We start from the raw sequence: 26764 nt of genomic DNA, 5'->3' as shown, positions 1-26764 counted from the left end.
AAGGCCCAGCCGGGGCCAGGGCTGTGACCTGAAGGACCTGGAATGCTCCAAGAATCCCTCTAACCCTGCAAACACCGCACGCACGTCCATGCCCTCCAGCCAAGCTGATCATTTGCCTTTTAGGCCTCCACGAGACCCTGCCCTCAGGTCCTCCCCTCCCCTCCCCGGGGCAGCTGTGCACACCAGTCCGGCAGCTTCCATCTGACTCTGCCCTTGGACCTACATTTCCTGTGTGCACTGTGCTTCCTCCACAGCACGCCCCCCGCCCCCCCAAACCCAAATGTTGTTACCAAACCCAACATTTATTGAGAACCAAGACACCAGCTGGCACAGAGGCCCATTTCAGTTCACAAACATCAGCTGAGGACGGGACGGGGCGGCCAGCCCTGAAGTCACTCCCAGGGAGGAACCAGCCCTGGGCGAGGGGCTGTCAGACCTCCAGGGCCTGGCTGGGGGCTCTGGCCGGAATGTGTGAAGGGCTCGCGGGAGAGATGGCAGTGCCCCAGCGTGGTGTGGATGTGAGCAGCGAGTGAGAGGCAGCTGCTGAGCTGGTGGCATGGGGGGCGGGGGTGGGGGATGGTCCGCTCTCAGGGGTTGGCAGGGGGCAGGGAGCCCAGCTCAGGCAGCAGCTCGGGGTGGGGGTCCAGGCGGGCCAGGCGGCTCTGCTCTAGGGCGATGGCCTCGGCCGAGTGCTTGCACTTCTCCGAGCCACACTGGCAGGTGAAGTATTTGCTTTTGATGTCCCAGAAGCGGTCGCCATAGTCAAACCTGTCAGAGGAGCACAGGGGGCTCGTGGGACCAGAGCTGACTGCCCAGGCCACGCCAGGGCCTCCGCGGACCCTCTCCCGAAGGCTGGCCCTCCGTGTGCTACGGACCCGAGCACCAGCCTGCCTGGGACTTGTCTGAACGCAGGCGCCTGGGCCCCACCCCACACTTAGCGAAGCCGAACTCTCGGTGAGCTCAGGCCTATTTAGCACGCCCTCCAGGGACACTGCTGGACGCCATGCTGAGCTCAGCTCCAGGGCATGCTTGCAACCTGGGAGCTCTCCTCAGCGCCGAGGCCCGGCCCGCCTCACCCCAGCTCCTCGCCCACCCCGGGCCGAGCCCGGCCTCACCCCAGCTCCTCGCCCACCCCGGGCCGAGCCCGGCCTCACCCCAGCTCCTCGCCCACCCCGGGCCGAGCCCAGCCTCACCCCAGCTCCTCCCCGGTGCGGATGTCCCGGGAACTGAAGAAGGCGATGCGTGGAAACCGCAGGTCTTGGTGCAGCATGAAGACCCGGACAGGGATGATGTTGGGGTCACACAGGTGGTTGATGAACCGGCTGATGTTGCCGTAGTAACGGGCATCGATGCAGTACACCTCTCCATCCTGAGGGGAGGGCGGCACTCTTCAGTGCCAGGCCGTGGCCCCCAATGCCCCCCTCAGCCCCCTGCCCCAGGTTCCCTGTGCGGACTGGGAGTAGGGGACAGCGGGACCTCCTGCCCACCTTGTTGTCTAAGTCGAAGAGATAAGAATCATCCTCTCTCACGTCAGCCTCGGCATCGGAGATCAGCTCCCCGACATACCTGTGGGCGGGGCGGGGCTTCTGAAGGTGGGCAGGGTGGCGGAGCCAGCCCAGCCGTGTCTCCTCACAACCCCACGGGCCCCCCTTCACTGTCAGACGCCCCGTCAGTGTCCGCGAACGTCACTGCTGCACAATGCTGGGACCTGCGTGGGACCCGAGGCCGCGTGGGCCAGAGGATGGGGCTTCATCTGGGAGGGAGGAGGTGGTGGCCCCTCGGGGCAGGATCAGGAGGACGCACATGGGGACACTGGCCTGTGAGGTCCCCACTGGAGAGCTGCAACAGGCAAGTGCGGGGTGGGGGGAGGTGAAGGGATGGACCCAGGGCTCTGGGTTTGGGGGTGAGCCTGTGGCAGCTGGCTTGGGTGGGACACTGTTCCGGTTTAGACACTGGGAGGTTTGTGGGCGTGGCTGATGGTAGGGGTGTCACGGCTGCAGGAGTGGATGATGCTGCAGGAGCGGAGGGGTGGAGGGGAGGAGGGTGGCACTGGGAGAATCTGCCAGGGACCGAGGCTAAGGCCCAGGGAGCAGGGTGGGTGCAGAGCGATGGTGGGGAAACTGAGGCACAGGAAGAATGGCTGCTTGCTTGAGGAGTTGAGAGATGATATGACAGAAAACAGGTGGTGGGTTCGATCCCTGGCCCTGGTCAGGGCGCATGCAGGAGGCAACCAATCAATGGGTCTCTCTCATATCAGTGTTTCTCTCTTTCTCCTCTTCCTCGCTCCCTCCCTTCCATTCTAAAAACCAATGGAAAAATATCTTCGGATGAACAACCACCACACAAACGAAAGGCAGGGAGAGGGCCGTGAGGCTGGGAAGTGGGGATGTGGGCAGTGGTGACGGGCAGCCCTGTGGTCTGGGCAGAGTGGGGCCGGCGGGGCGCGTGGCTGTGGGATGGGAGCAGAGCCGCTGGCTGAGATGGGATGGCGAGAAGAGGGGGACCTGTCAGGGAGGAGGCAGGGAGGGCAGAAGAGGCAGCAGTGGCCCTGGGCCCACCCCTCGGCCCTGCCCACTCACTCGCAGATGAAGGTTCCTTGGGGGATGGTGTGCAGGGCGCGGACCCCCCAGCCCATCTTGGCTGTTCGGTAGAGCTGCAGGCGAACCCTGGGGGTGGGAGAGAAAGTGATGCTGGGTGCATGGGAGACAGTGTGTGTGCGTGTGCGTGTGCGCATGCAGGGCCAGGGCCTCACTTGATGCCGCTCTGCACCACCCGGTTCTTGCAGTTCCTCCAGCAGGAGCAGGCCTGGTTACACTCGAAGATCAGCGGGGGCTCGATCTTGTTAAACTCCTGGAGCAGCCGCCCGTCCTGGGGAGGGCGAGAGGGCGGTGGTTTCTGTGTGGTCCCACCTCAGCTGCCCAGGTCCCCCGAGACCCCACAGAAAAATCCTCCCCTGGCCTCAACCCAGTCAGTAGACAGGGAGCCAGACTGGGGGACACCACATATGCTCTGAGGTCAGAGGACTGGACCCCAAGCCCCCGCCCCTTGATCTGCATGTGTCGGGCCAGGCCCCTCTGTCTTAGCAGCATCCCAGGAGTTCCAGGTCCGCCCTGCCCTCGGCCGGCTGCCCCGGGGTGGGAGGGGAGGGACAGGGCGAGGCGCGTACCTTGTCGTACCAGCAGCGAATGCTGAGCTGGCCGCACAGGCAGTTGGAGCTGGAGCAGTCGTCCACACAGGTGCAGTGCTGCGGGGAGGCGGGGTGAGCTCGGCCGGAATCCGCCCTGCGCCCAGCTCCCGGGCGCCTGCCCCACTGCCGCCCCTTCTCTAGGGCTCAGTTTTAGAATCCAGATGCTGCTGGAGGTTTGTCCCGGGGCTACCCTGAGCCTGAGACCCGTGTGAGTCCTGGCGAGAGGACGTCTCCAGGGGACGGCGCCCAGGAGCTCCCGGCCCTCACCTGCAGGTGGGTGATGTTGCGGTCAATGTTCATGGTGGAAGTCTCGCAGTTCTCCGAGATGTACTTGTAATCCTCGGGGCACGGCTCCCCGTCCACACCGTTGACGCAGGGAATGGGCACGTTCTCATAGCCCCGAGCCACGTCCCTGGCAAAGGGAGAGGAGGTGAGGGCTCCCTGGGTGCCAGGGGAGGGCTGGGTGGTCCCTGGGGCGGGGCGAGGGCATGGGGAGTGAAGCTGCCAGATAAAATGCAGGGCGTCCAGTTAAATTCAGATTTTAGATAAACAAGAAATAATTGCCTGGTATAGGTATGTCCCAAATGCTGCATGGGACACTTTTACATTAAAAAAAAGTTATCAACTGTTCATCTGATATTCAGATTGAACTGGCTATCCTCTATTTTTATTTGCTCTATTTGGCAGTCCTAGCAGGGAGACCCGAAGGTGGTCCTTGGGATTCTATGGGCCCTGGGGAGGGCTAGGGTGCAGGGGGCCTGGGGAGGGCTAGGGTGCAGGGGGCACGGGGAGGGCTAGGGTGCAGGGGGCCCGGGGAGGGCTAGGGTGCAGGGGGCCCGGGGAGGGCTAGGGTGCAGGGGGCCCGGGGAGGGCTAGGGTGCAGGGGGCCCGGGGAGGGCTAGGGTGCAGGGGGCCCGGGGAGGGCTAGGGTGCAGGGGCCCGGGGAGGGCTAGGGTGCAGGGGGCACGGGGAGGGCTAGGGTGCAGGGGGCACGGGGAGGGCTAGGGTGCAGGGGGCCCGGGGAGGGCTAGGGTGCAGGGGGCCCTGGGGAGGGCTAGGGTGCAGGGGCCCTGGGGAGGGCTAGGGTGCAGGGGGCACGGGGAGGGCTAGGGTGCAGGGGGCACGGGGAGGGCTAGGGTGCAGGGGGCACGGGGAGGGCTAGGGTGCAGGGGGCACAGGGAGGGCTAGGGTGCAGGGGCCCTGGGGAGGGCTAGGGTGCAGGGGGCCCGGGGAGGGCTAGGGTGCAAGGCGCCCGGGGAAGGCTAGGGTGCAGGGGGCCCGGGGAGGGCTAGGGTGCAGGGGCCCTGTGGAGGGCTAGGGTGCAGGGGGCCCGGGGAGGGCTAGGGTGCAGGGGGCCCGGGGAAGGCTAGGGGGCAGGGGCCCTGTGGAGGGCTAGGGTGCAGGGGGCCCGGGGAGGGCTAGGGTGCAGGGGGCCCGGGGAGGGCTAGGGTGCAGGGGGCCCGGGGAGGGCTAGGGTGCAGGGGGCCCGGGGAGGGCTAGGGTGCGGGGCCGTTCGGGGATGGAGCCCGCACTCACCGGCAGATGATCTTCTCGGTGCGGATGGCCCGGTTGCCCACGCCGAGCCGCAGCTTGCGGTTGAGCTGGAGCGCGAACCACACGTCCGAGCGCTCGGGAGTCAGGTCCCACGCAGTGTCTCCCTCCTTGTTGCGCAGCTCAGGGTTCGCTCCACGCGACAGGAACAGCCTGGGAGGGAGAGGACGCCGTAGGGAGGGGCTTCCGGAGGTGGGGGGGTCTGGGGGGTGGCAGGCGGGGCTCACAGCACACAGTCGTGGTAGCTCTCCCGGGCTGCGATGTGCAGGGGCGTGTCCCCATGGTAGTTGACGGCGTGGAGGTCGCAGCGGGCGTTCAGGAGGACCTCGGCGATGGCGGCACTGCCGGTGAAGGAGGCCCAGTGCAGGCAGATGTTTTCCTCCTGGGGAGCCCGGCAGTGAGGCCTTGAACCCCACCTCACTTTGGTCAGGCTCTGGGCCAGCCCCAACTCCCCACCAACAGCCAAACCCCTGCTCACGTTGTCTGTGAGGGTGACGTCGGCGCCGCGCGTCAGCAGCATGCGGATCACCTCGATGTGCTTGTGCTCCGCGGCCCAGATGATGGGCGTCCACCCCCCGCTGTCCTGTGGGTGCGAGGGAGAAGGGGGAGGGCTGGGGGCAGGCCCAGCAGCCAGCTCTGCTCACCAAAGCAGCACATGGCCAAGAGCACGCGCCCGGGAGCCCGGGAGCCCGGGAGCCCAGTCCCCAGCCCCTGCGCCTGCTTCCTCTGATACCAAACTGGAGTGTCTGTTGCTCACGGCCACAGCGCACTGCTTTCCTTTCTCTCTTTGTTAGTCCTCAGCAGAGGCTATTTTTCCATTGATTTTTAGAGGGGAAGGGAGAGGGAGAGGGAGAGACAGAAAGAAACATCGATGTGAGAGACACACATCGATTGTCTGCTCCCCCCCCCCCCCCCCGCCCCCATGCGCTCCGACCAGGGCTGGGGATCGAACACGGGACCCTTCAGTCTGTAGGCCGACGCTCTAACCACTAAGCCCAACCATCCAGAGCAGTACTTTTTTTCTTTTTTTTAAAATTTGTATTTCCTAGGTCTGCTGACTCTGAAGTCCTAGATGCAGGAACCAGCAGCGACGGCCGCCCCGTGGTACAGACTGCAGTGTGCCGATGCCCGGGGGCCAGGACGCGCTCAGAGGCTGCTGGGCCACGCCAGAGGCCACGGGAGCCAACTCCAGGGGCTCCTTCCGACAAAGGATGAATCGAGAAGATAAGAGAGTGAAACATGTCTACCATGGGAAAAACTAAGAGTTCATAAAGAATCGCACTGAGCTCTAGCTGGTTTGGCTCAGTGGGTAAAGCATCGGCCTGTGGACTGAAAGGTCCCAGGTTTGATTCCGGTCAAAGGCACGTGCCCAGGTTGCGGGCTCGATCCCCAGTGGGGGGCGTGCAGGAGGCAGCTGATCAATGATTCTCTCTCATCATTGATGTTTCTATCTCTCTCTCCCTCTCCCCTTCCTCTCTGATTAAAAAATAATAAAAAATTTTTAAAAAATCGCACTGACACCTCAGAGATTAAGGCAGCAACTCAGTACTCAGTGATAAAGGGAAGAAGCAAGAAAGAGAAATGCAAATGAGGGAGAAAGGTGGGGACAGCTGGAGCAACATGGGTTGTAGGGAGGGGTCAGAGGTGAGCGAGGTGGAAAGGGGCTGCAGGCTAAGGCTGAGCCTGGGGCCCCGGGGCTGGGCGCCGGGCCTCTGACCTGGGCGTTGACGTCCACCTGCCCTGTGCTGAGCAGCAGGCTGACCATCTCCAAGTTCCCGATCTTAGCTGCGTGGTGGAGGCAGGTGGAGCCGTCCTCCTCCTGGGGAGACGGGCAGGTGAGTCCTCGGCGGCCCCTCTTACCCGCCCGCCCGCCCGCCTGGCCCGCCCGCCCGCCCGGCCCGCGGCGCACCTTGCTGTAGACACACCCGCCGCGCTGCACCATGTAGCGGGCCACCTCCAGGTGGTTGTTCACCACGGCCTCCATCAGCGGCGTCCGCTGCTGCTTGTCCACGGCGTTGATGTTGGCTCCAGCCTGCAAGGAGGGGCATGTGGCTGGCACAGGGCGGGCGGGCAGGGGTCCGAGGCCTGGGGGGAGGGGAGGCGCGGGGGCGGCCGTGCTGACCTGCAGCAGCACGTGGCAGATCTCCACGGAGCCCTTCTGGGCGGCCGCGTGCAGTGGTGTACGCTTGCTCTGCTGGTCGCTCTGGAAGTTGGGGTCCAGGTTGTCCACTGTGGGGAGAGGCCGCCATAGGGGAGAAGGGGGGACACGTGGTGAGCGAGCGCGGGGCGGCGCCTGCCCCAGGAAGGCTTCTAGGGCACGTGTCAGAGCAGGGAGCCAGGCACCAGCTCGGCCCCAGTCGAAGCGGCCCTTCCCCCGTGCTGCCGGCCTGAGGCACCTCGGCGAGGACGCAGGCTTCCCCGCACCCCTGCCAGCCTGGTGCTGGGCGCAGTGGAGCTTTGCTCCCTGGGGGGGGGGGGGGGGTGCGCACATACTCACACAGCATCAGGACCACCTTCTGCAGCTCGCCCTGCTTCACGGACAGGTACAACTGCCGCGGGTGGAAGCGGAGCTTCTTCCGCCTGCCAAGGGGGGCTCAGACTCCAGCAGCGGCCTCACCACCGACGGCCCCCCAGCCCCCCCAGCCCCCCCAGCCCGTGCGGACAGCAGCGCCCACTCACCGCTCCGACTCCTGGATGACCAGGGCCTTTTCCAGGGCCTCCCGGCCTGGCCCAGGTGGCAGCCCCACGGCCGAGAGGCAGCCCCCACTGGGCAGGGGCAGGGAGGGCCCCGAGCTGTCGATGGTGTCAGCCACGGGGTCGCAGGGTGTACGCCGGGGCTCCCCCTGCCCGCGCATCCGGGCGCTGTGGGAGCAGGGGCTGATGTCACAGGGGCGACGGGGAGCGACAGGGAACAGACGGGGGAGGGGAGGCCAGTACCTGGGCTGGGAGGTGTCCGCTCTCCCAGGGGCATCCTGGGCCAGGGGCGGGGGCGCGGGGGCTGCAGTGCCAGCTGGTGGGGTCACCCCGTCCCCGCGGGGGATGGTCACCTCCTGAGCCTCGGATGCATCCTCCCCACAGTGGGGACAGAAGACCATGCCGTTCATCTGGGACACACAGGCCTTGTGGAAGCGATGGGCCACACGGAAGTCGGGGTGGCACTCCAGGAAGGTGCCCTGGGGCAGGGAAACAGCGGGTGAGGCCATGGAGCCCCGGGGGCGCTGCCCGCCCGCCCCACGCCCACTCACCACCGTGCAGAAGTAGCCGCAGCCCGGGCAGCAGTGGTGCTTGACCATGCGGGCCCGGTGCGCCTCGCAGAGCACCATCAGGGCCACGCGGCTCGAGGGCCTCATGGTCTCCCGCTTGAGGATGGCGGCGTTGCAGCCCGACAGCTGTGGGCAGGGAGGGTGGGCGAGAAGAGGTGAGGCTGGGTTCCTATAGCCTTTCTCCACCCTCCTTCCTCCTTCCTCCGCCCACCTCTCCGCCCTCCCCTCCGCCCTCCACCCTCCCCTCCGCCCACCTCTCCGCCCACCTCTCCGCCCACCTCTCCGCCCTCCGCCCACCTCTCCGCCCACCTCTCCGCCCACCTCTCTGCCCTCCGCCCACCTCTCCGCCCTCCTCTCCGCCCACCTCACTGCCCTCCGCCCACCTCTCCGCCCTCCTCTCCGCCCACCTCTCCGCCCTCCGCCCTCCTCTCCGCCCTCCTCTCCGCCCACCTCTCTGCCCTCCGCCCACCTCTCCGCCCACCTCTCCGCCCTCCTCTCCGCCCACCTCTCCGCCCTCCTCTCCGCCCTCCTCTCCGCCCACCTCTCTGCCCACCTCTCCGCCCTCCGCCCTCCTCTCCGCCCTCCTCTCCGCCCACCTCTCCGCCCTCCTCTCCGCCCTCCTCTCCGCCCTCCTCTCCGCCCACCTCTCCGCCCTCCTCTCCGCCCTCCCTCTCCGCCCACCTCTCTGCCCTCCGCCACCTCTCCGCCCACCTCTCCGCCCTCCTCTCCGCCCACCTCTCCGCCCTCCTCTCCGCCCTCCTCTCCGCCCACCTCTCCGCCCTCCTCTCCGCCCTCCTCTCCGCCCTCCTCTCCGCCCTCCTCTCCGCCCTCCTCTCCGCCCTCCTCTCCGCCCTCCTCTCCGCCCTCCTCTCCGCCCTCCCGCCCTCCTCTCCGCCCTCCTCTCCGCCCTCCTCTCCCGCCCTCCTCTCCGCCCACCTCTCCGCCCTCCGCCCTCCTCTCGCCCTCCTCTCCGCCCTCCTCTCCGCCCTCCTCTCCGCCCTCCTCTCCGCCCTCCTCTCCGCCCTCCTCTCCGCCCTCCGCCCTCCTCTCCGCCCTCCTCTCCGCCCTCCTCTCCGCCCTCCTCTCCGCCCTCCTCTCCGCCCTCCGCCTCCTCTCCGCCCTCCTCTCCGCCCTCCTCTCCGCCCTCCTCTCCGCCCTCCTCTCCGCCCTCCTCTCCGCCCTCCTCTCCGCCCTCCTCTCCGCCCTCCTCTCCGCCCTCCTCTCCGCCCTCCGCCCTCCGCCCTCCTCTCCGCCCTCCTCTCCGCCCTCCTCTCCGCCCTCCGCCCTCCTCTCCGCCCTCCTCTCCGCCCTCCTCTCCGCCCACCTCTCCGCCCTCCTCTCCGCCCTCCGCCCTCCTCTCCGCCCTCCTCTCCGCCCTCCTCTCCGCCCTCCTCTCCGCCCTCCTCTCCGCCCTCCGCCCTCCTCTCCGCCCTACGCCCTCCTCTCCGCCCTCCGCCCTCCGCCCTCCTCTCCGCCCTCCTCTCCGCCACCTCTCCGCCCTCCTCTCCGCTCCTCCGCCCTCCCCTCTCCGCCCTCCTCTCCGCCCTCCTCTCCGCCCTCCTCTCCGCCCACCTCTCCGCCCTCCGCCCTCCTCTCCGCCTCCTCTCCGCCCACCTCTCCGCCCTCCTCTCCGCCCTCCGCCCTCCTCTCCGCCCTCCTCTCCGCCCTCCTCTCCGCCCTCCTCTCCGCCCTCCGCCCTCCGCCCTCCTCTCCGCCCTCCTCTCCGCCCACCTCTCCGCCCTCCTCTCCGCCCTCCGCCCTCCTCTCCGCCCTCCTCTCCGCCCACCTCTCCGCCCTCCTCTCCGCCCTCCGCCCTCCTCTCCGCCCTCCTCTCACGCCCTCCGCCTCCTCCTCCGCCCACCTCTCCGCCCTCCTCTCCGCCCTCCTCTCCGCCCTCCGCCCTCCTCTCCGCCCACCTCTCTGCCCACCTCTCCGCCCTCCGCCCTCCTCTCCGCCCTCCTCTCGCCCACCTCTCCGCCCTCCTCTCCGCCCTCCTCTCCGCCCTCCTCTCCGCCCACCTCTCCGCCCTCCTCTCCGCCCTCCTCTCCGCCCACCTCTCTGCCCTCCGCCCACCTCTCCGCCCACCTCTCCGCCCTCCTCTCCGCCCTCCTCTCCGCCCTCCTCTCCGCCCTCCTCTCCGCCCTCCTCTCCGCCCTCCTCTCCGTCCACCTCTCCGCCCTCCTCTCCGTCCACCTCTCCGCCCTCCTCTCCGCCCTCCTCTCGCCCTCCTCTCCGCCCTCCTCTCCGCCCACCTCTCCGCCCTCCTCTCCGCCCTCCTCTCCGCCCTCCTCTCCGCCCTCCTCTCCGCCCTCCTCTCCGCCCTCCGCCTCCGCCCACCTCTCCGCCCTCCTCTCCGCCCTCCTCTCCGCCCTCCGCCCTCCTCTCCGCCCTCCGCCCTCCTCTCCGCCCTCCGCCCTCCGCCCTCCTCTCCGCCTCCTCTCCGCCCTCCTCTCCGCCCTCCTCTCCGCCCACCTCTCCGCCCTCCTCTCCGCCCTCCGCCCTCCTCTCCGCCCTCCTCTCCGCCCTCCTCTCCGTCCACCCTCCCTCCGCCCTCCTCTCCGCCCACCTCTCCGCCCTCCGCCCACCTCTCCGCCCTCCTCTCCGCCCTCCTCTCCGCCCTCCGCCCTCCACCCTCCTCTCCGTCCACCTCTCCGCCCTCCTCTCCGTCCACCTCTCCGCCCTCCTCTCCGCCCTCCTCTCCGCCCTCCTCTCCGCCCTCCTCTCCGCCCACCTCTCCGCCCTCCGCCCTCCTCTCCGCCCACCTCTCCGCCCTCCGCCCTCCTCTCCGCCCACCTCTCCGCCCTCCTCTCCGCCCTCCGCCCTCCACCCTCCTCTCCGTCCACCTCTCCGCCCTCCTCTCCGCCCACCTCTCCGCCCTCCGCCCACCTCTCCGCCCTCCTCTCCGCCCTCCTCTCCGCCCTCCGCCCTCCACCCTCCTCTCCGTCCACCTCTCCGCCCTCCTCTCCGCCCTCCTCTCCGCCCACCTCTCCGCCCTCCGCCCACCTCTCCGCCCTCCTCTCCGCCCTCCGCCCTCCACCCTCCTCTCCGCCCTCCTCTCCGCCCTCCGCCCACCTCTCCGCCCTCCGCCCACCTCTCCGCCCTCCTCTCCGCCCTCCGCCCTCCACCCTCCTCTCCGCCCTCCTCTCCGCCCTCCGCCCTCCTCTCCGCCCTCCGCCCTCCTCTCCGCCCTCCTCTCCGCCCTCCGCCCACCTCTCCGCCCTCCTCTCCGCCCTCCGCCCACCTCTCCGCCCTCCGCCCTCCTCTCCGCCCTCCTCTCCGCCCTCCGCCCACCTCTCCGCCCTCCTCTCCGCCCTCCGCCCTCCTCTCCGCCCTCCGCCCACCTCTCCGCCCTCCGCCCACCTCTCCGCCCTCCTCTCCGCCCTCCGCCCTCCACCCTCCTCTCCGCCCTCCTCTCCGCCCTCCGCCCTCCTCTCCGCCCTCCGCCCTCCTCTCCGCCCTCCTCTCCGCCCTCCGCCCACCTCTCCGCCCTCCTCTCCGCCCTCCGCCCTCCTCTCCGCCCTCCGCCCACCTCTCCGCCCTCCTCTCCGCCCTCCTCTCCGCCCTCCGCCCTCCTCTCCGCCCTCCGCCCTCCTCTCCGCCCACCTCTCCGCCCTCCTCTCCGCCCTCCTCTCCGCCCTCCTCTCCGCCCTCCTCTCCGCCCACCTCTCCGCCCTCCTCTCCGCCCTCCTCTCCGCCCTCCTCTCCGCCCTCCTCTCCGCCCTCCTCTCCGCCCTCCTCTCCGCCCTCCTCTCCGCCCTCCTCTCCGCCCACCTCTCCGCCCTCCTCTCCGCCCTCCTCTCCGCCCTCCTCTCCGCCCACCTCTCTGCCCTCCGCCCTCCTCTCCGCCCTCCGCCCTCCTCTCCGCCCTCCGCCCTCCTCTCCGCCCTCCGCCCTCCTCTCCGCCCTCCGCCCACCTCTCCGCCCTCCGCCCACCTCTCCGCCCTCCTCTCCGCCCACCTCTCCGCCCACCTCTCCGCCCTCCTCTCCGCCCACCTCTCCGCCCTCCTCTCCGCCCTCCTCTCCGCCCACCTCTCCGCCCACCTCTCCGCCCTCCTCTCCGCCCACCTCTCCGCCCTCCTCTCCGCCCACCTCTCCGCCCTCCTCTCCGCCCTCCTCTCCGCCCTCCTCTCCGCCCTCCTCTCCGCCCACCTCTCCGCCCACCTCTCCGCCCTCCTCTCCGCCCACCTCTCCGCCCTCCTCTCCGCCCACCTCTCCGCCCTCCTCTCCGCCCTCCTCTCCGCCCTCCTCTCCGCCCTCCTCTCCGCCCACCTCTCCGCCCACCTCTCCGCCCTCCTCTCCGCCCACCTCTCCGCCCTCCTCTCCGCCCACCTCTCCGCCCTCCTCTCCGCCCACCTCTCCGCCCACCTCTCCGCCCTCCTCTCCGCCCTCCTCTCCGCCCTCCTCTCCGCCCACCTCTCCGCCCTCCTCTCCGCCCACCTCTCCGCCCTCCTCTCCGCCCACCTCTCCGCCCACCTCTCCGCCCTCCTCTCCGCCCTCCTCTCCGCCCACCTCTCCGCCCACCTCTCCGCCCTCCTCTCCGCCCACCTCTCCGCCCTCCTCTCCGCCCACCTCTCCGCCCTCCTCTCCGCCCTCCTCTCCGCCCACCTCTCCGCCCACCTCTCCGCCCTCCTCTCCGCCCTCCTCTCCGCCCTCCTCTCCGCCCTCCTCTCCGCCCACCTCTCCGCCCTCCTCTCCGCCCACCTCTCCGCCCTCCTCTCCGCCCTCCTCTCCGCCCTCCTCTCCGCCCTCCTCTCCGCCCTCCTCTCCGCCCTCCTCTCCGCCCACCTCTCCGCCCACCTCTCCGCCCACCTCTCCGCCCACCTCTCCGCCCTCCTCTCCGCCCACCTCTCCGCCCTCCTCTCCGCCCACCTCTCCGCCCTCCTCTCCGCCCTCCTCTCCGCCCACCTCTCCGCCCACCTCTCCGCCCTCCTCTCCGCCCTCCTCTCCGCCCTCCTCTCCGCCCTCCTCTCCGCCCACCTCTCCGCCCTCCTCTCCGCCCACCTCTCCGCCCTCCTCTCCGCCCTCCTCTCCGCCCTCCTCTCCGCCCTCCTCTCCGCCCTCCTCTCCGCCCTCCTCTCCGCCCACCTCTCCGCCCACCTCTCCGCCCTCCTCTCCGCCCTCCGCCCTCCTCTCCGCCCACCTCTCCGCCCACCTCTCCGCCCACCTCTCCGCCCTCCTCTCCGCCCTCCTCTCCGCCCACCTCTCCGCCCACCTCTCCGCCCTCCTCTCCGCCCTCCGCCCTCCTCTCCGCCCTCCTCTCCGCCCACCTCTCCGCCCACCTCTCCGCCCTCCGCCCTCCTCTCCGCCCACCTCTCCGCCCTCCGCCCACCTCTCCGCCCTCCGCCCACCTCTCCGCCCTCCTCTCCGCCCTCCTCTCCGCCCACCTCTCCGCCCTCCGCCCTCCTCTCCGCCCACCTCTCCGCCCTCCGCCCTCCTCTCCGCCCACCTCTCCGCCCTCCGCCCACCTCTCCGCCCTCCGCCCTCCTCTCCGCCCTCCTCTCCGCCCACCTCTCCGCCCTCCGCCCTCCCCTCCGCCCTCCGCCCTCCCCTCCGCCCTCCTCTCCGCCCTCCTCTCCGCCCACCTCTCCGCCCTCCGCCCTCCCCTCCGCCCTCCGCCCTCCCCTCCGCCCTCCTCTCCGCCCTCCTCTCCGCCCTCCTCTCCGCCCTCCTCTCCGCCCTCCGCCCACCTCTCCGCCCTCCGCCCTCCTCTCCGCCCTCCTCTCTGCCCTCCGCCCTCCTCTCCGCCCACCTCTCCGTCCACGCTCTCCGTGGCCATGCACTTGTGCCCCGCTCTTTCGCTGATGCGGTCAATCTTGGGCGCCTCCATGCGGCAGCTACACAGCGGCAGCTCCTCCAGCCCGCGCTCCGTCTCCAGTGAAGATGTATCATTGGACACCCCTTGGACAGAGGAGAAAGGGAGCTGAGGGAGGCCCTGCCCCTCACCCACCGGGACCCCTGGCGGGGCCATGTGCCCCCCACCCTGCCTGCCTTCCCCTCCATGCTCCAGAACCCCCAAAGCCTGGCCATGAACACCCTGGCTCCAGTGGGGTCCCCCTCCTCCCCTTTCCCTCCAGTCCTGACGGTGCCCCCTAGCAGCTCCCTATCCCAGCAATTGGCAATTACCAGCGTGGTTGGGGGAGAGGGTCCCCTCGCTGGGCAGCTCCAGGGACCCCAGAGGGACCTCCATGTACTCACTGGGGCCTGAGGAGCCCACACCATTCACTCCTGACACAGAGACAGAGAGAGTGAGAGTGCGAGCTCACAGGCGCCTAGATGTGTGGGTACATGCGTGAGCGTGTGCTCGTGCACGCTCTCTGGGGCCGGGAGGGGGGCTGACGGAGGGCACCCCAAAGCAGAGGAGCCTCCTCACCTCGTGGCTCCTTGGCCCGTGGAGGCTCCCGCTTCCGCCGTTTCCGGGAGGGCTTCACCCAGGGGCTGTCCTTCCGCCATTTCTTCTTGGCTTTTCTCCGGCCGCTGGAGCCACTCTGGGAGGAGGGAGCGTTAGCGGCCCGGCCCCGGCCTCCGGGACACGCGGGCCTCGGCCCCACAGCCTCCAGCTCTCACCTTGTCAGACTGATTGCCAGACTCCTCGTCTTCCTCTTCCTCCTCCTCCTCCTCTTCCTCCTCCTCCTCCTCTTCCTCCTCCTCCTCACTCAGTTGTTCAGCCAGAGCTTCAACCTCAGACTGGACCAGGGCAAAGTGGGGCTGAGGAAACAGTGACCCCTGGGCCACACTCTCCCGTGGGGGGACATGGGAGAGGCGGAGCAGGTCATACCCAGCCACCGCCACCACCCAGGATGGCTCTCTCCTGGGGCGGGGCTTGCAGGGAAGGAGTTAAAGAGCCGAATAAAGAGAAAGGATGTAGAATGTCACACAGCAACAAAAAGCAAGGTGCAGTGTTAGGTGCAACAACACGTGTGAATCTTGGCAAGACAATATTAAGTGAAACAAAAACAACAACAAATTAAAAATGGCGGCAGAGTAGGAGGATGCAGCCCGGACATGCTCCCAGGAACAAGCTGGAATTAGAACTGAAATACGGAAAGGATTCCTGAATAGATTCCTGAATAATCAACGGAAAACTCGCAGGTGAGAACCCTGATACCCAAGGACTGAAAGTGGAGACCACAGAGACTGGTAGGAGGGGTGGAGGCGGGAAAGGGCTGGCTGGGCTCCCACAGACGGCAACCGAAGTCCCGGAGAGATATCTCAGCTGTGGGGGTGCCACTGAGAACTCTGGGATCTAATCCCGAAGCTGAGCCCCCCAGCAGAGAGCACCAAACTGAGGAGGGTACCCACATAACATCTGGCTGTGAAAAGCAGTGGGGTGCTGTCTGCCAGGGAGTGGCCTCTTAAAGGGCCAATGCACAAAATTCCCTGTGGAGCCACCCACCTTGTGCCCTGGCAGAGGGAGGGTGAAGTGGACTGGAACTGTGAGAGCAGAACCCAGGACTGGGGACTCGGGGGATAGAGCTCAGAAGGCAGACACCCCAAGTTTCCTGGGCTGAGTCATTCCCTCACACAGGAGAGGACATCTTTCCCACATAGACATCTGCCTTGCCTGGGGGAAGACAGTCGACACACCCTATTGGAAAACACCTTGCCCTGAGGCCACTTAAGAGACTGAAAATGACAATTAACCTCCAGGCAGAAGCAACCACCCCACCCTGTTGAAAAAACTCTCCCCACACCTATGGACGATTGCCTGGGGGCAATTCAAGTCAGAATCCTATTAGTCCATAGACAGAGGTGGTCTCTGGAGGCTTTGAGTCTTTGCCTGATCCAAATAGTCAGAAACAGCCTTTAACACTGTCCTGCACTAGAGATTGAGAGGTGTAGAGGATCTACCTAATACATAGCACAAACCCAAAAAGGCAGCCAAAATGAGGAAACAAAGAAACAACCCCCAAATGAAAGAACTAGGGAAGTCTCCAGAAGAAGATAAATGAAGTAGAGATAAAAAAACTTATCTGAAACAGATTTCAGAGTAATGATGTTAAAAATGCTCAACAGTATGAAAAAAAAATAGTAAGTATGAAAAAAGAACACTATAAGATAAAGAATGACATAACACAAATAAAGAACACATTGGAAGGAATACACAGCAGATTAGGGGAAGCTGAGGATCAAATCAGTGAATTAGAAGACAAAGTTGAAAATATCACTCAATTAGAGAACCAAAAAGAAAAAACAATTAAAAAACAGGAGGACAGCTTAAGGGAGCTGTGGGACAATGTGAAACATAACAATATTAGAATATCAGGTGTGCCAGAAGAGGCAGAAAGGGAGAATGGAACATAGAAGGTGTTTGAAGAAATAATGGCAGAAAACTTCCCTAACCTAGTAAAGGAGAAAGTCACACAAGTTCAGAAGGCTCAGAGAACCCCAAACAAGAACCCAAACAGACCCACACCCAGACACATCATAATTGAAATACCAAAAATTAAAGACAAAGAGAATTTTAAAGGCAGCAAGAGAAAAGAAAAATGTTACCTACAAAGAAGTTCCCATAAGGCTGACACCTGATTTCTCATCAGAAACTCTATAGGCCAGAAGGGAATGGCATGGAGTAATCAAGGTAAAGGAAAGCAAGGATCTGAGACCAAGATTACGATATCCAGCAGGTCTATCACTCAAAATAGTAAAATACAGAGCTTTGCTGACAAAAAAAGGCTAAAGGAGTTCATCACCACCAAGCCAGCATTACAAGAAATGCTAAAGGGACTGCCGTAAGGGATGGCTGCGAAGAAGAAACAGAGAGAGAAACCTAGCCATACAGAATTAAAATGGCAATAAGTAATTACCTATCAATATTAACCCTAAATGTAAATGGATTAAATGCTCCAATCAAAAGGTGTAGGGTAGGATACAAAAACATGACCCAACTATATGCTGTCTACAAGAGACCCACCTCAAAACAAAAGACACACACAGGATCAGAGTGAAGGGATGGAAAAAATTTTTTCCATGCAAACGGAAAAGAAAACAAAGCTGGAGTAGTAATTCTCCATATCTGACAAAATAGAGATCAAAAGGAAGGCCAACACAAGAGACAACAAAGGTCACTAAATAATACTAAAGGGACCAATCCAACAAGAGGATGTAACCCTGGTAAACATATATGCACCCAATATAAGAGAACCTAAATATATTAAAAAAACTTCTAGAGGACTTTAACAGAGAGATAGACAACAATACAGTCATAGTAGGGGACTTTTAACACCCCAATGACTTCACTGGATAGATCTTCCAGACAAAAACTTAACAAAGAAACAGAGACTCTAAAGGACACACTGGATCAGATGGATTTAATTGACATTTATAGAATATTTCATCCCAAAGCTGCAGAATACACATTCTTCTCAAGTGCACATGGATAATTCACAAAGATAGACCACATGTTAGGACACAAAACAAGTTGCTACAAGTTCAAGAAGATTGAAATCATATCAAGCATCTTCACAGATCACAGTGGAATGAAATTAGAAATCAACTACAGTAAAAACACCCCAAAACATTCAAACACATGGAGGCTAAATAGCATGTTATTAAACAATGAATGGGTTACCAACAAGATCAAGAAAGAAATCGAAAACTTCCTGGAAACAAATGAAAATGAACACACAACAACCCAAAATCTCTGGGACACAGCAAAAGCAGTCCTGAGAGGGAAGTTCATAGCACTACAGGTCTACCTCAAAAAGTAAGAAAAATCAGCAATAAACTATTTAACCCTACAACTTAAGAACTAGAAAGAGAACAACAAGAAAAGTCCAGAGTAAGTATAAAGAAGGAAATAATAAAGATTAGAGCAGAAATAAATGACATAGAGACTTAAAAAACAAAACACACACAAAAATCAATGAAACCAAGAGCTGGTTCTTTGAAAGGATAAACAAAACTGATAAACCATTAGCCAGACTCATCAAGAAACAAAGAGAGAGGACCCAAATAAATAAAATGCTCAACAGTATGAAAAAAAAATAGAAACGAAAGTGGAGAAGTAACCACGGACACCACAGATATACAAAGGATTGTAAGAAAATCCTATGAATGACTATATGCCAACAAGCTGGACAATGTGGATGAAATGGACAAATTCCTAGTAAAATGCAATATCCCAAAACTGAATCGGGAAGGATAAAAAAACCTGAATAGGCCAATAACAACCAATGAAATAGAAGCAGTAATCAAAAACTCCCACCAAACAAAAGCCCAGGTCCAGATGGCTTCACAGGGGAATTTTCCCAAACATTCCAAGAAGAACTAACACCTATTCTCCTCAAACTATTTCAGAAAATCCAAGAGAAAGGAACACTTCCATCCCTCTGGCAGCCCGGGAGCCCTCAGGGGATGTCCGACTGACGGCTTAGGCCTACTTCCCAAGCCCACTGCCCATGGGGAGTGGACCTAAGCTGCAGTTGGACATCCTTAGCGCTGCCGAGGAGGCGGGAGAAGCTCCTGCCACTGCCCCTGTGCAGCTGACAGCCTGGCTTGTGGCTGAGCTGAGCTCCCCCTGTGGGAGCTTACTGACCAGCAGGGGGCAGCTCCTGTGTTGAGCACCTGCCCCCTGGTGGTCAGCGCACATCATAGCGACAGGTCGTTCCGCCTTAGGGTCAATTTGCATATTACCCTTTTATTATATAGGCTTTTTTTAACACCCATTTTGATAAAAACTCTCAACATGATAAAGGCCATATATGACAAACTTATAGCCAACATCATACTCAATGGGCAAAAACTAAAACCATTTCCCTAAAAACAGGAACAAGACAGGGATGCCCACTATCACCACTCCTGTTCGATATAGTACTGGAAGTGCTAGCCATAGTGATCAGACAAGAAGAAGAAATAAGAGGCATCCAAACTGGAAAAGAAGAAGTAAAATTGTCATTATTTGCAGATAACATGATATTGTACATCGAAAACCCCAAATACTCCATAAAAAAACTACTAGACTTAATAAATGAATTCGGTAATGTAGCAGGATACAAAATTAACGCCCAGAAATCTATGGCTTTTTTATACACCAATAATGAACTCACAGAAAGAGAAACTAAAAAAAAAAAAAAAAAAAAAAAAAAAATTTACCATTGCACCAAAAAAATTATACCTAGGAATAAACTTAACTAAGGAGGTAAAAGACCTGTACTTGGAAAACTACAGGACGTTGAAAAAAGAGATAGAGGAAGACATAAAAAATGGAAGAATACATCGTGTTCATGGATTGGTAGAATCAACATCATTAAAATGTCCATACTACCCAAAGTAATCTATAGATTTAATGCAATCCCCTTCATGATACCAACAGAATATTTCACAAACCTAGAAACAAACTCTCCAAAAATTCATCTGGAATAAAAAAAAAAAAAGACCCCAAATAGCTGCAGCAATCCTGAGAAAGAACAAAGTAGGAGGGATGACAATACCAGATTTCAAGCTGTATTACAAAGCCACGGCTCTCAAAACTGCCTGGTACTGGCACAAGAACAGACATATAGACCAATGGAACCAAACAGAGAACCCAGAAATCCACCCAAGCCATTATGCTCAATTACCATTTGACAAAGGAGACAAGAGCATACAATGGAGTCAAGATAATCTCTTCAATAAACGGTGTTGGGAAAATTGGACAGATATATGCAAAAAAATGAAACTAGACCGCCAACTTACACCATACACAGAAATAAACTCAAAATGGATACAGGACTTAAACATAAGACAGGAAGCCATCAAAATCTTAGAAGAATCCATAGGCAGCAAAATAGCAGATACAGCTCCTAGGGCAATGGAAACTAAAGAGAAAATAAACAAATGGGACTACAGCAAAATTAAAAGCTTCTGCACAGCAAAGGAAACCATCAACAAAACAACAAGAGAGCCCACTTCCACTCCCTCTAAATATCAATGGAAAAAACATCCTCAGGTGAGGATTAACAAAAAAACAAAGACAACCTACTGAATGGAAGAAGATATTTGCCAATGATACATCTGATAAGGGGTCAATATCCAAAATCTATAAAAAAATAACTGAACATCAAAAAAAACAAAAACAAAAAATCCCCAAACAATCCAATTAAAAAATGGGTAAAGGACCTGAATAGACACTTATCCAAAGAGGACATACAGATGGCCAAGAGACACATGAAAAAATGCTCAGCATCACTAACCAGCAGGGAAATGCAAATTAAGATCACAGTGCGATATGACCTCACACTTGATAGAATGGCTGCCATCAATAAATCAACAAGTGCTGGTGAGGATGTGGGGAAAAGGAACCTTCACGGACTGTTTTGGGGAATGCAAATTGGTGAAGCCACTGTGGAAAACAGTATGAAGCTTCCTCAAAAATTAAAAATAGAACTACCATATGACCCGGCAATTCCATTTCTGGGTATTTATCCAATGAAACCCAAAACACGAATTCCAATACATATATGTACCCCTATGTTCACTGGAACGTTATTTAGAACTAGAGGCCTGGTGCACGAATTTGTGCATGGGTGGGGTCTGGCTGGTCCGCCCAATAGGGCTGGGCTGGGGGTTGGGGGAGAAGGGGATGCGGGAGGTTGGTGGGCCAGCCCCGCCCCCTGGTCGAACTCTGGTAGAACTCTCGGTCGAGGGGACAATTTGCATATTACCCCTTTATTATTTAGAATAGGCAAGATATGGAAGCAACCTAAGTGTCCACCAATAGAAGAAGACGTGGTACATATATACAATGGAATACCACTCAGCTGTAAAGAGTGAAATCTTGCCATCTACAGCATGGATGGACCTAGAGGGTATTATGCTGAGGAAAATAAGTTGGAGAAAGACAAATGCCATGATTTCACTAAAAAACAAAATAAATGAAGCAGAAACAAACTCAAAGATACAGAGAACATTTTGATGGTTGCCAGATGGGAGGGGGGTTTGGGGGGTGCTGGGTGAAAAAGGGGAAGGGATTAAGAAGTACAAGTTGCGTCCTTGCTGGTTTGGCTCAGTGGATAGAGCATCGACCTGCAGACTGAAGGGTCCTAGGTTCGATTCCGGTCAAGGGCATGTACCTCGGCTGCAGGCTCCTCCCCAGCCTGGGAGGCGACCAATCAATGTGTTTCTCTTACATCAATATTTCTCTCTGTTTTTCCCTCTCTCTCCTCACTCTCTCTAAAAATCAATGGAAAAATATCCTCAGGTGAGGATTAAAAAGAAGAAAAAGAAGTACCAATTACCAGTTATAAAAAGTCATGAGGGTGTAAAATACAGCACAGGGAATCTAGTCAATAATATTGTAATAACTATGTATGGTGTGAGATGTGTAATAGACTTATTGGGGTGATCACTATGTAAGGTATATAAATGTTTAATCACTATGTTGCATACCCAAAACCAATATATTGTATGTCTACGGTTATTGAAAAATAAAATTAGTTTAAAAAATGAGCTGTGTTGCAACAGCAAAGATGGACCTAAAGGGTATTATCCTAAGTGAAATAAGTCAGAGAAATACCACAGGATTTCACCTGTATGTGGAATCTAAAGAACAATATAAACAAAACAGAAACAGACAGATACAGAAAACTGATGGCTGCCAGAGGGGAGGTGTGGGGGGTGGGTGGGGGTGAGGGCCTGGGTGAAAAGCTGAAGGGATGGAGAAGTACAGATCTGTAGTTACAAAACAGTCATGGGGTGGGGGTGGGGGGCGGAGAGGGGGCTGCCCTGGCCAGTGCGCTCAGAGGTTAGAGTGCCCGACCACCGAAGGGTCTTGGGTTCAATCCCCGGCCCCAGTTGGGCACATGAGGGAAGCGACCAATCGATGTGTCTCTCTCACATTGACGTTTCTCTCTCTCTCCCTCTCACTGTCTCTAAAAATCAATGGGAAAATATCCTCGGGTGAGGATTAACAACAATAACAGAGAGTCTCAAGGATGTAATCTAGTCAACAATATTGTGATGACTGAGTCCGGTGCCAGGCGGGAACTGGAAGTATCAGGGAGGCACTCTTTGTAAAGTATATGACTGTCTAACCGCTACTAATACTGACCCTGACCAGCGTGACTCAGGTGGCTGGGTGTCGGGGCCGGTGACAGGGGGCGTTCAGGAGGCAGCCCATATTGATGTTTCTCTCTCACATTCCCTTTCCCGTCCTCTCTCTAAAATTCAATAAAAACAAACAAAAACCCTAAATAATGTTGAATGTAAAAAAATTAATTAAAAAAAGAAAAAAGTCAGCTATATATTGATGGTTACATGGGGCTCACTCTTTCTTCTTTCTTCATTTTTTAATCCTAACCTGAGGATATTTTTCCATTGATTTTTAGAGAGAGTGGAAGAGAGAGGGAAAGACAGAGAAATATCGATGTGAGAGAAACAGCGATTGGTTGCCTCCTGCATGTGCCCCGACCATGGCCTGGGGGAGCCTACATGCCCTTGACCGGAATCGAACCCGGGACCCTTCAGTCCGAAGCTCTATCCACTGAGACAAACTGGTGAGGGCCACTCTTGTATTCTTTTATGTATACAGTTGGTTCTTGAACAACACTGGAATTAGGGGTGCAGTAAAAAAAAAATCTATGTATAACTTTGATTCCCCCCAAAATTAACTAATAGCCTACTGTTGAACAGAAGCCTTGCCAGTAACATAAACAGCTGGTTAACACATATTTTGTATGTTATATGTAATACATACTGTATTCTTACGATCAAGTCTGCTGGAAAAGATAAGTCATAAGGAAAAGAAAATACATTTATGGTATTTATTGGGGAAAAAATCTGTGTATAAGAGGACCCATGAAGGTCAAACCTGTGTTGTTCAAGAACCATCTGTGTTTGAAAGTTTCCATGATAAAACATTAAATAAAAAGCAAAACAGGTAAGATAAGAATGATAGTCACAGGCAAACGTAGGAGATAAACCAAACCAAGAGCAAAGGAATAAACACCCAAACAAACAACAAATAAATCATAAAATGGAAGGTGGTCACTGAGGGAGGGGTCGGGTGGGCTGGGGTGCAGCACACAGGGCAGTAAGTTATAGAGCACGGGGCAACGCATTAGTGGGTGCTAAAAAGGAAAGAGTGAAAAAGGGGGGGCAGGACTGACTGAAGTGAGCCCTGGACGCGGCGGCCCTCACCTTGCTGTCCGAGTCCACGCGCTCGTCCACAGAGTAGGAGTCATAGTAGAGGCTGAAGTCGTCCCCCACCACCGTCTCCCACTCCTCCAGGGACCCCGCATTCGCCTTCTCCAGGGCCATCTCTCCTGAGCCCCGGGCAGACCCCAACTCCTCCAACTAGAAAAAGATGAGAGCGATTGAAGCTGCTGGCACCCCCACCAGCCCACTTCCCCAGGCTGGGACACAGCCCTCGTTTGGGGCTCCCCTGCAGCAGCCCCCCGCAGGAGAGGCCTGTGCCCGCCCGCCCTGCTCACCAGGCCGCCTCCAGAGTTCAGCTTCCTCCTTTTGGCCACATCTGGAAGGAGAGAAGACAGGAGCCAGGCTTGCATTCTGAACTCTCAGCACAGGCCTCAAGCTGCAGGTGGGCGGGGGGACTGACCTGAGGCCACCTTCCCCAGGGGGTGCACGTCGTCACTCATGCGGAAATGCTGTACTTCGGGGGGCCGCTTCTCGGGGACTGGGGGCTGGGGACCGAGACGGAGCACACTTAGGGTCAGGAGCGGCTATGGTTTGGCCTGGACTAGTCTGGAGCCCCAAGTGGGGGTGGGGTGGTAAGCCACACCCTCAAAAATGCCATCCACAGCTGCGGGAACCAGACGGGGCTCTGAGGAGAACTGCTGTCTCCCGAGCACATCCCACACCCAACCCTCACTTGTTTCTTCGAGTGTGCAGCGGGCCGCTTCCCATTTTACAGATGAGAAAACAAAGGCTAAGGCCTCGACCAAAGCTACTCTAACCACACGCAGAACTGAATGCTACCAACACCCCGAAAAACGCTGCCATAGGCTTGAGCGATTCCGGGGCCTGTCATTCCCGAGGCCATCAGGAGCACAGGCTTTAAAATGGAGCAGGGGCAGTGTCTCTGGGAGGAAATTGCCGGGGGCTTGCTCTGAGCTGAAAAGACAGAGGGGCTGAAGTTTCCTTACACCATCACTGTCTTAAGAGGAACCAGGGCATTAACCACAGACAGAAGTCTTGAACAGTTGTCTCTCCTACTCGGCCCAGGACTGTAAACTGCGGGGGACCTGTCTGTTCACACACAAGTCCCAGCCCAGAATGTGACACAAAACAGCCGGGGCAAAGGCGTGGAGCTGCGACCCCATCCGAAGCCCTGAGGGGACACAGAAAGCCCTCCAGAGGCTGAGCTCTGCACCCCACAGCCCTCCCCGCCTCACCTGTCCATTTCCCGGCTTGGACATGGTTTTCCGGGCTCGGTGGACCTTGGGCTGCCCCTCCGGGCTGGTTGTAGCTGGAGGGGGTTCAGGCCCTGCTGCTGCCCCCTGGGCCCCAGGCATACTCAGCAGCCTCATCGCCAAACTCTGGACCGAGGGGGGTGACTTCCCCGCCCCCGTCATTGACATCTTGGCGCGGCTGGGACAGGCACCCCCTTTGCTGGGGGAAGAGGGGAATGACTTGGTGGCATGGCCTGGAAAACAGCAGGCAGGTAAGCAAGGCAAGATCAGAGGGAAGGCCGAGTCAGGGGATGCCCCACCTCACCCCCAGCCTCCACCGCCTCTCACCCAGCAGGAGGCGCCCCCCTTGGAGGTCCCCATCGCCCTCAAGATTCTCAGGTTCATCCCCAATGAGTGGTGTGGCTCCTACAGGGGTGTCGGCCCCCTCGTCGCCAACAGTCACGGTGACAGAGGCTGGGGATGAGGGGCCAGCAGGCTCCAGGGAGTCGGGGTTGGCCTTGGGCAGGGTCTCCTCACTACGAGGGGTGTCCCCAAAAGAGCCATGAACTGTAAGGGAAGAGAGAAAGTTCAGGGCTACGGGCCAGGGGGCCTGTGCCTGGGGAGGTAATGGTCCGGCGGGGCCGTTTCGGCTTCACTCACCTCGCTCCATGGCTCCTCTGGGCTCCTTGTCCAGCACCAGAGCCCCCATCTCAGCAGGGCCCTCCCCCTGAGAGGCGACACAAGGGATAGGAGGGCTGGTCAGCCCGGTAGGAAGTTGGGGGGCCCAAGACGCCTGGGCCCTGGGAAGAGAGAGCAGGCTCCGGGGCCTACCTCTCCCTCTGTGGGCGCCCCCCCTCCCGCGGCCCCGGCTGCTCGGAGGGGCCGCACGGCCCCGGCCCCGGGCCCGCATCAGCCCCCGGCCTCTCGGCAGACCCCGCATCTCCGGGACGGAGAGGAGAGGAGGGGGAGGGGGCGGGGCCGGTGCGCGGAGGCCCCGCCCCCTCCTCCCGGCGGCACGCGCCGCTCCCCCTTTGTCCCCCAGGCCGCGGGGACCCCGGGCACCAACCCCTCCAGCGCCCGCTGCCCCCCAGCCCGGCGGACGGCCTCTCGCGCCCCTCGCGCGCGCTCCTGGGGCGCCGGGGCCAGCCGCCCACTCGGGGACGGCCAAAGGCTGCACGCGCGCCCCCGTGCCCACTCCCCCCACCTCCCACCCCCTGGTCCCCTCATCCGCCCCCGATGCTGGCCCTCCGGACGGCTGTAAGTCCCGCCCGGGCCCCCCGGCCCCGTTGCACCCCCGGAGCATTGCACGGGCGCGCGCTTCCCCCGGGCGCGCGCGCGGGCATGCACCCGCCTCTCCCCCTCCCCTTCCGCACCTCGGCGGCCGCCGCTGCAGCTCCCGCCGCCGCCGCCATCGCCGCTGCGCTGGGGCCCAGCCGGCGCGGCCGCCCCGGGTCACGTGGGCCGGGAGGGCGGGCCGGGAAGGGCCTTAAAGGAGCCACCGCGCGCTTTCTGGCCATTTTCCCCGGAGAGCGGCCTCGGCGGAGGCTGCGGGCAGAGGCCTGTGGTTCCTGCTTTCGGCTCCGCGGCGCTGGGGCGGGGAACCACGCGGGCGCGCGGGTCCAGGGGTGGCCTCCCTCAGGTTTTGGGTACAAGCGGAGCGCCGGCCTCCGGACCGTGGCTGTATGTCCAGCCTGGCCCGCGGTGCTGCTCCCACGTGTAGGTGCTTTCCAGTGTTGGGTCTGCAGATAGCAGGTTGGGCCTCCGTTCGGGCCTGGCTTCTCTAGAGCACGAAGGGGCGATGGGGACTCGCAGTCCCGCCCCGAGCAGGCGGGCGCCTTCCCCTCCCCCAGGCGCCGCGCCTTTGCCTTTGGTTCCCCTGAGCTCCAGGGGCCCTTCGGAGGCTGTGTAACCTGTTTCCTGCGCCTTCGCAGCCCGGCTGGCTCACGCCACCTCTGTAACTTTCTAAATAAACTTCCTTATAATTTGAAAAGAAGGGGGCTATGGGGCGCACAGACTCGGCTGGTTCTAGCAGGCTGCTTCATGTCCCCTTTGGCGGGGGAGAGGTGTCTCTTCCGTTTATACCAGACATCTCACCCCAACACATGCCCTAGGAATCTCCATAAGCCCCCCAGGGCCCCAGAGTCACTACTGTCCGCTGACACTCAAGTAAGTAACCTTTTTTGCCAAACACTTCACAAGCATAGCCAGGCACTCCGTGCGTCCCAGCCCAGCAGAAAGTGGAGTATGAATATTAGGCCAAGATGGACAACCTCGATAGAACTAGTTAGGGTACCGTCCCTTTAGGTCAGGGGTCCTCAAAGTTTTTAAACAGGGGTCCAGTTCACTGTCCCTCAGACCGTTGGAGGGCCGGACTATAGTTTAAAAAAAAAACTATGAACAAATTCCTATGCACACTGCACATATCTTATTTTGAAGTA

The 26764-nt window shown here is 60.2% G+C and overlaps 1 protein-coding gene across 5 annotated transcripts; it reads right to left on the bottom strand.

Moving 5' to 3' along the window:
- Positions 1–283: 283 nt before the first annotated feature.
- EHMT2 (euchromatic histone lysine methyltransferase 2) lies at positions 284–25763 on the bottom strand (the record flags this gene model as incomplete). 5 transcript variants are annotated; one of them, XM_079781342.1, is made up of 28 exons in its annotated part: positions 284–768; positions 1194–1369; positions 1488–1566; positions 2580–2666; positions 2753–2868; positions 3167–3244; positions 3455–3599; positions 4724–4891; positions 4966–5120; positions 5217–5321; positions 6456–6557; positions 6648–6770; positions 6861–6967; positions 7236–7318; positions 7418–7600; positions 7676–7911; positions 7984–8127; positions 13751–13899; positions 14125–14226; positions 14372–14486; positions 14566–14685; positions 23116–23271; positions 23409–23449; positions 23534–23618; positions 24330–24580; positions 24675–24893; positions 24987–25053; positions 25700–25763. In XM_079781342.1, 28 exons carry the CDS (start codon positions 25736–25738, stop codon positions 588–590), a joined length of 3612 nt encoding a protein of 1203 aa, XP_079637468.1. In that variant the 3' UTR covers positions 284–587. The 5 variants fall into 5 exon arrangements, with proteins under 5 accessions (XP_079637468.1, XP_079637469.1, XP_079637466.1 ...); XM_079781343.1 differs by lacking the exon at positions 14125–14226; XM_079781340.1 differs by lacking the exon at positions 25700–25763 and having other exon boundaries at positions 24987–25629.
- Positions 25764–26764: the final 1001 nt, after the last annotated feature.

The sequence above is a fragment of the Cnephaeus nilssonii genome, assembly GCF_951640355.1.
Source record: "Cnephaeus nilssonii genome assembly, chromosome: 9".
NCBI lineage: Eukaryota > Metazoa > Chordata > Mammalia > Chiroptera > Vespertilionidae > Cnephaeus > Cnephaeus nilssonii.
Note: the sequence above shows the minus strand (reverse complement) of the source record. Positions and strands in the feature narration are given on the sequence as shown.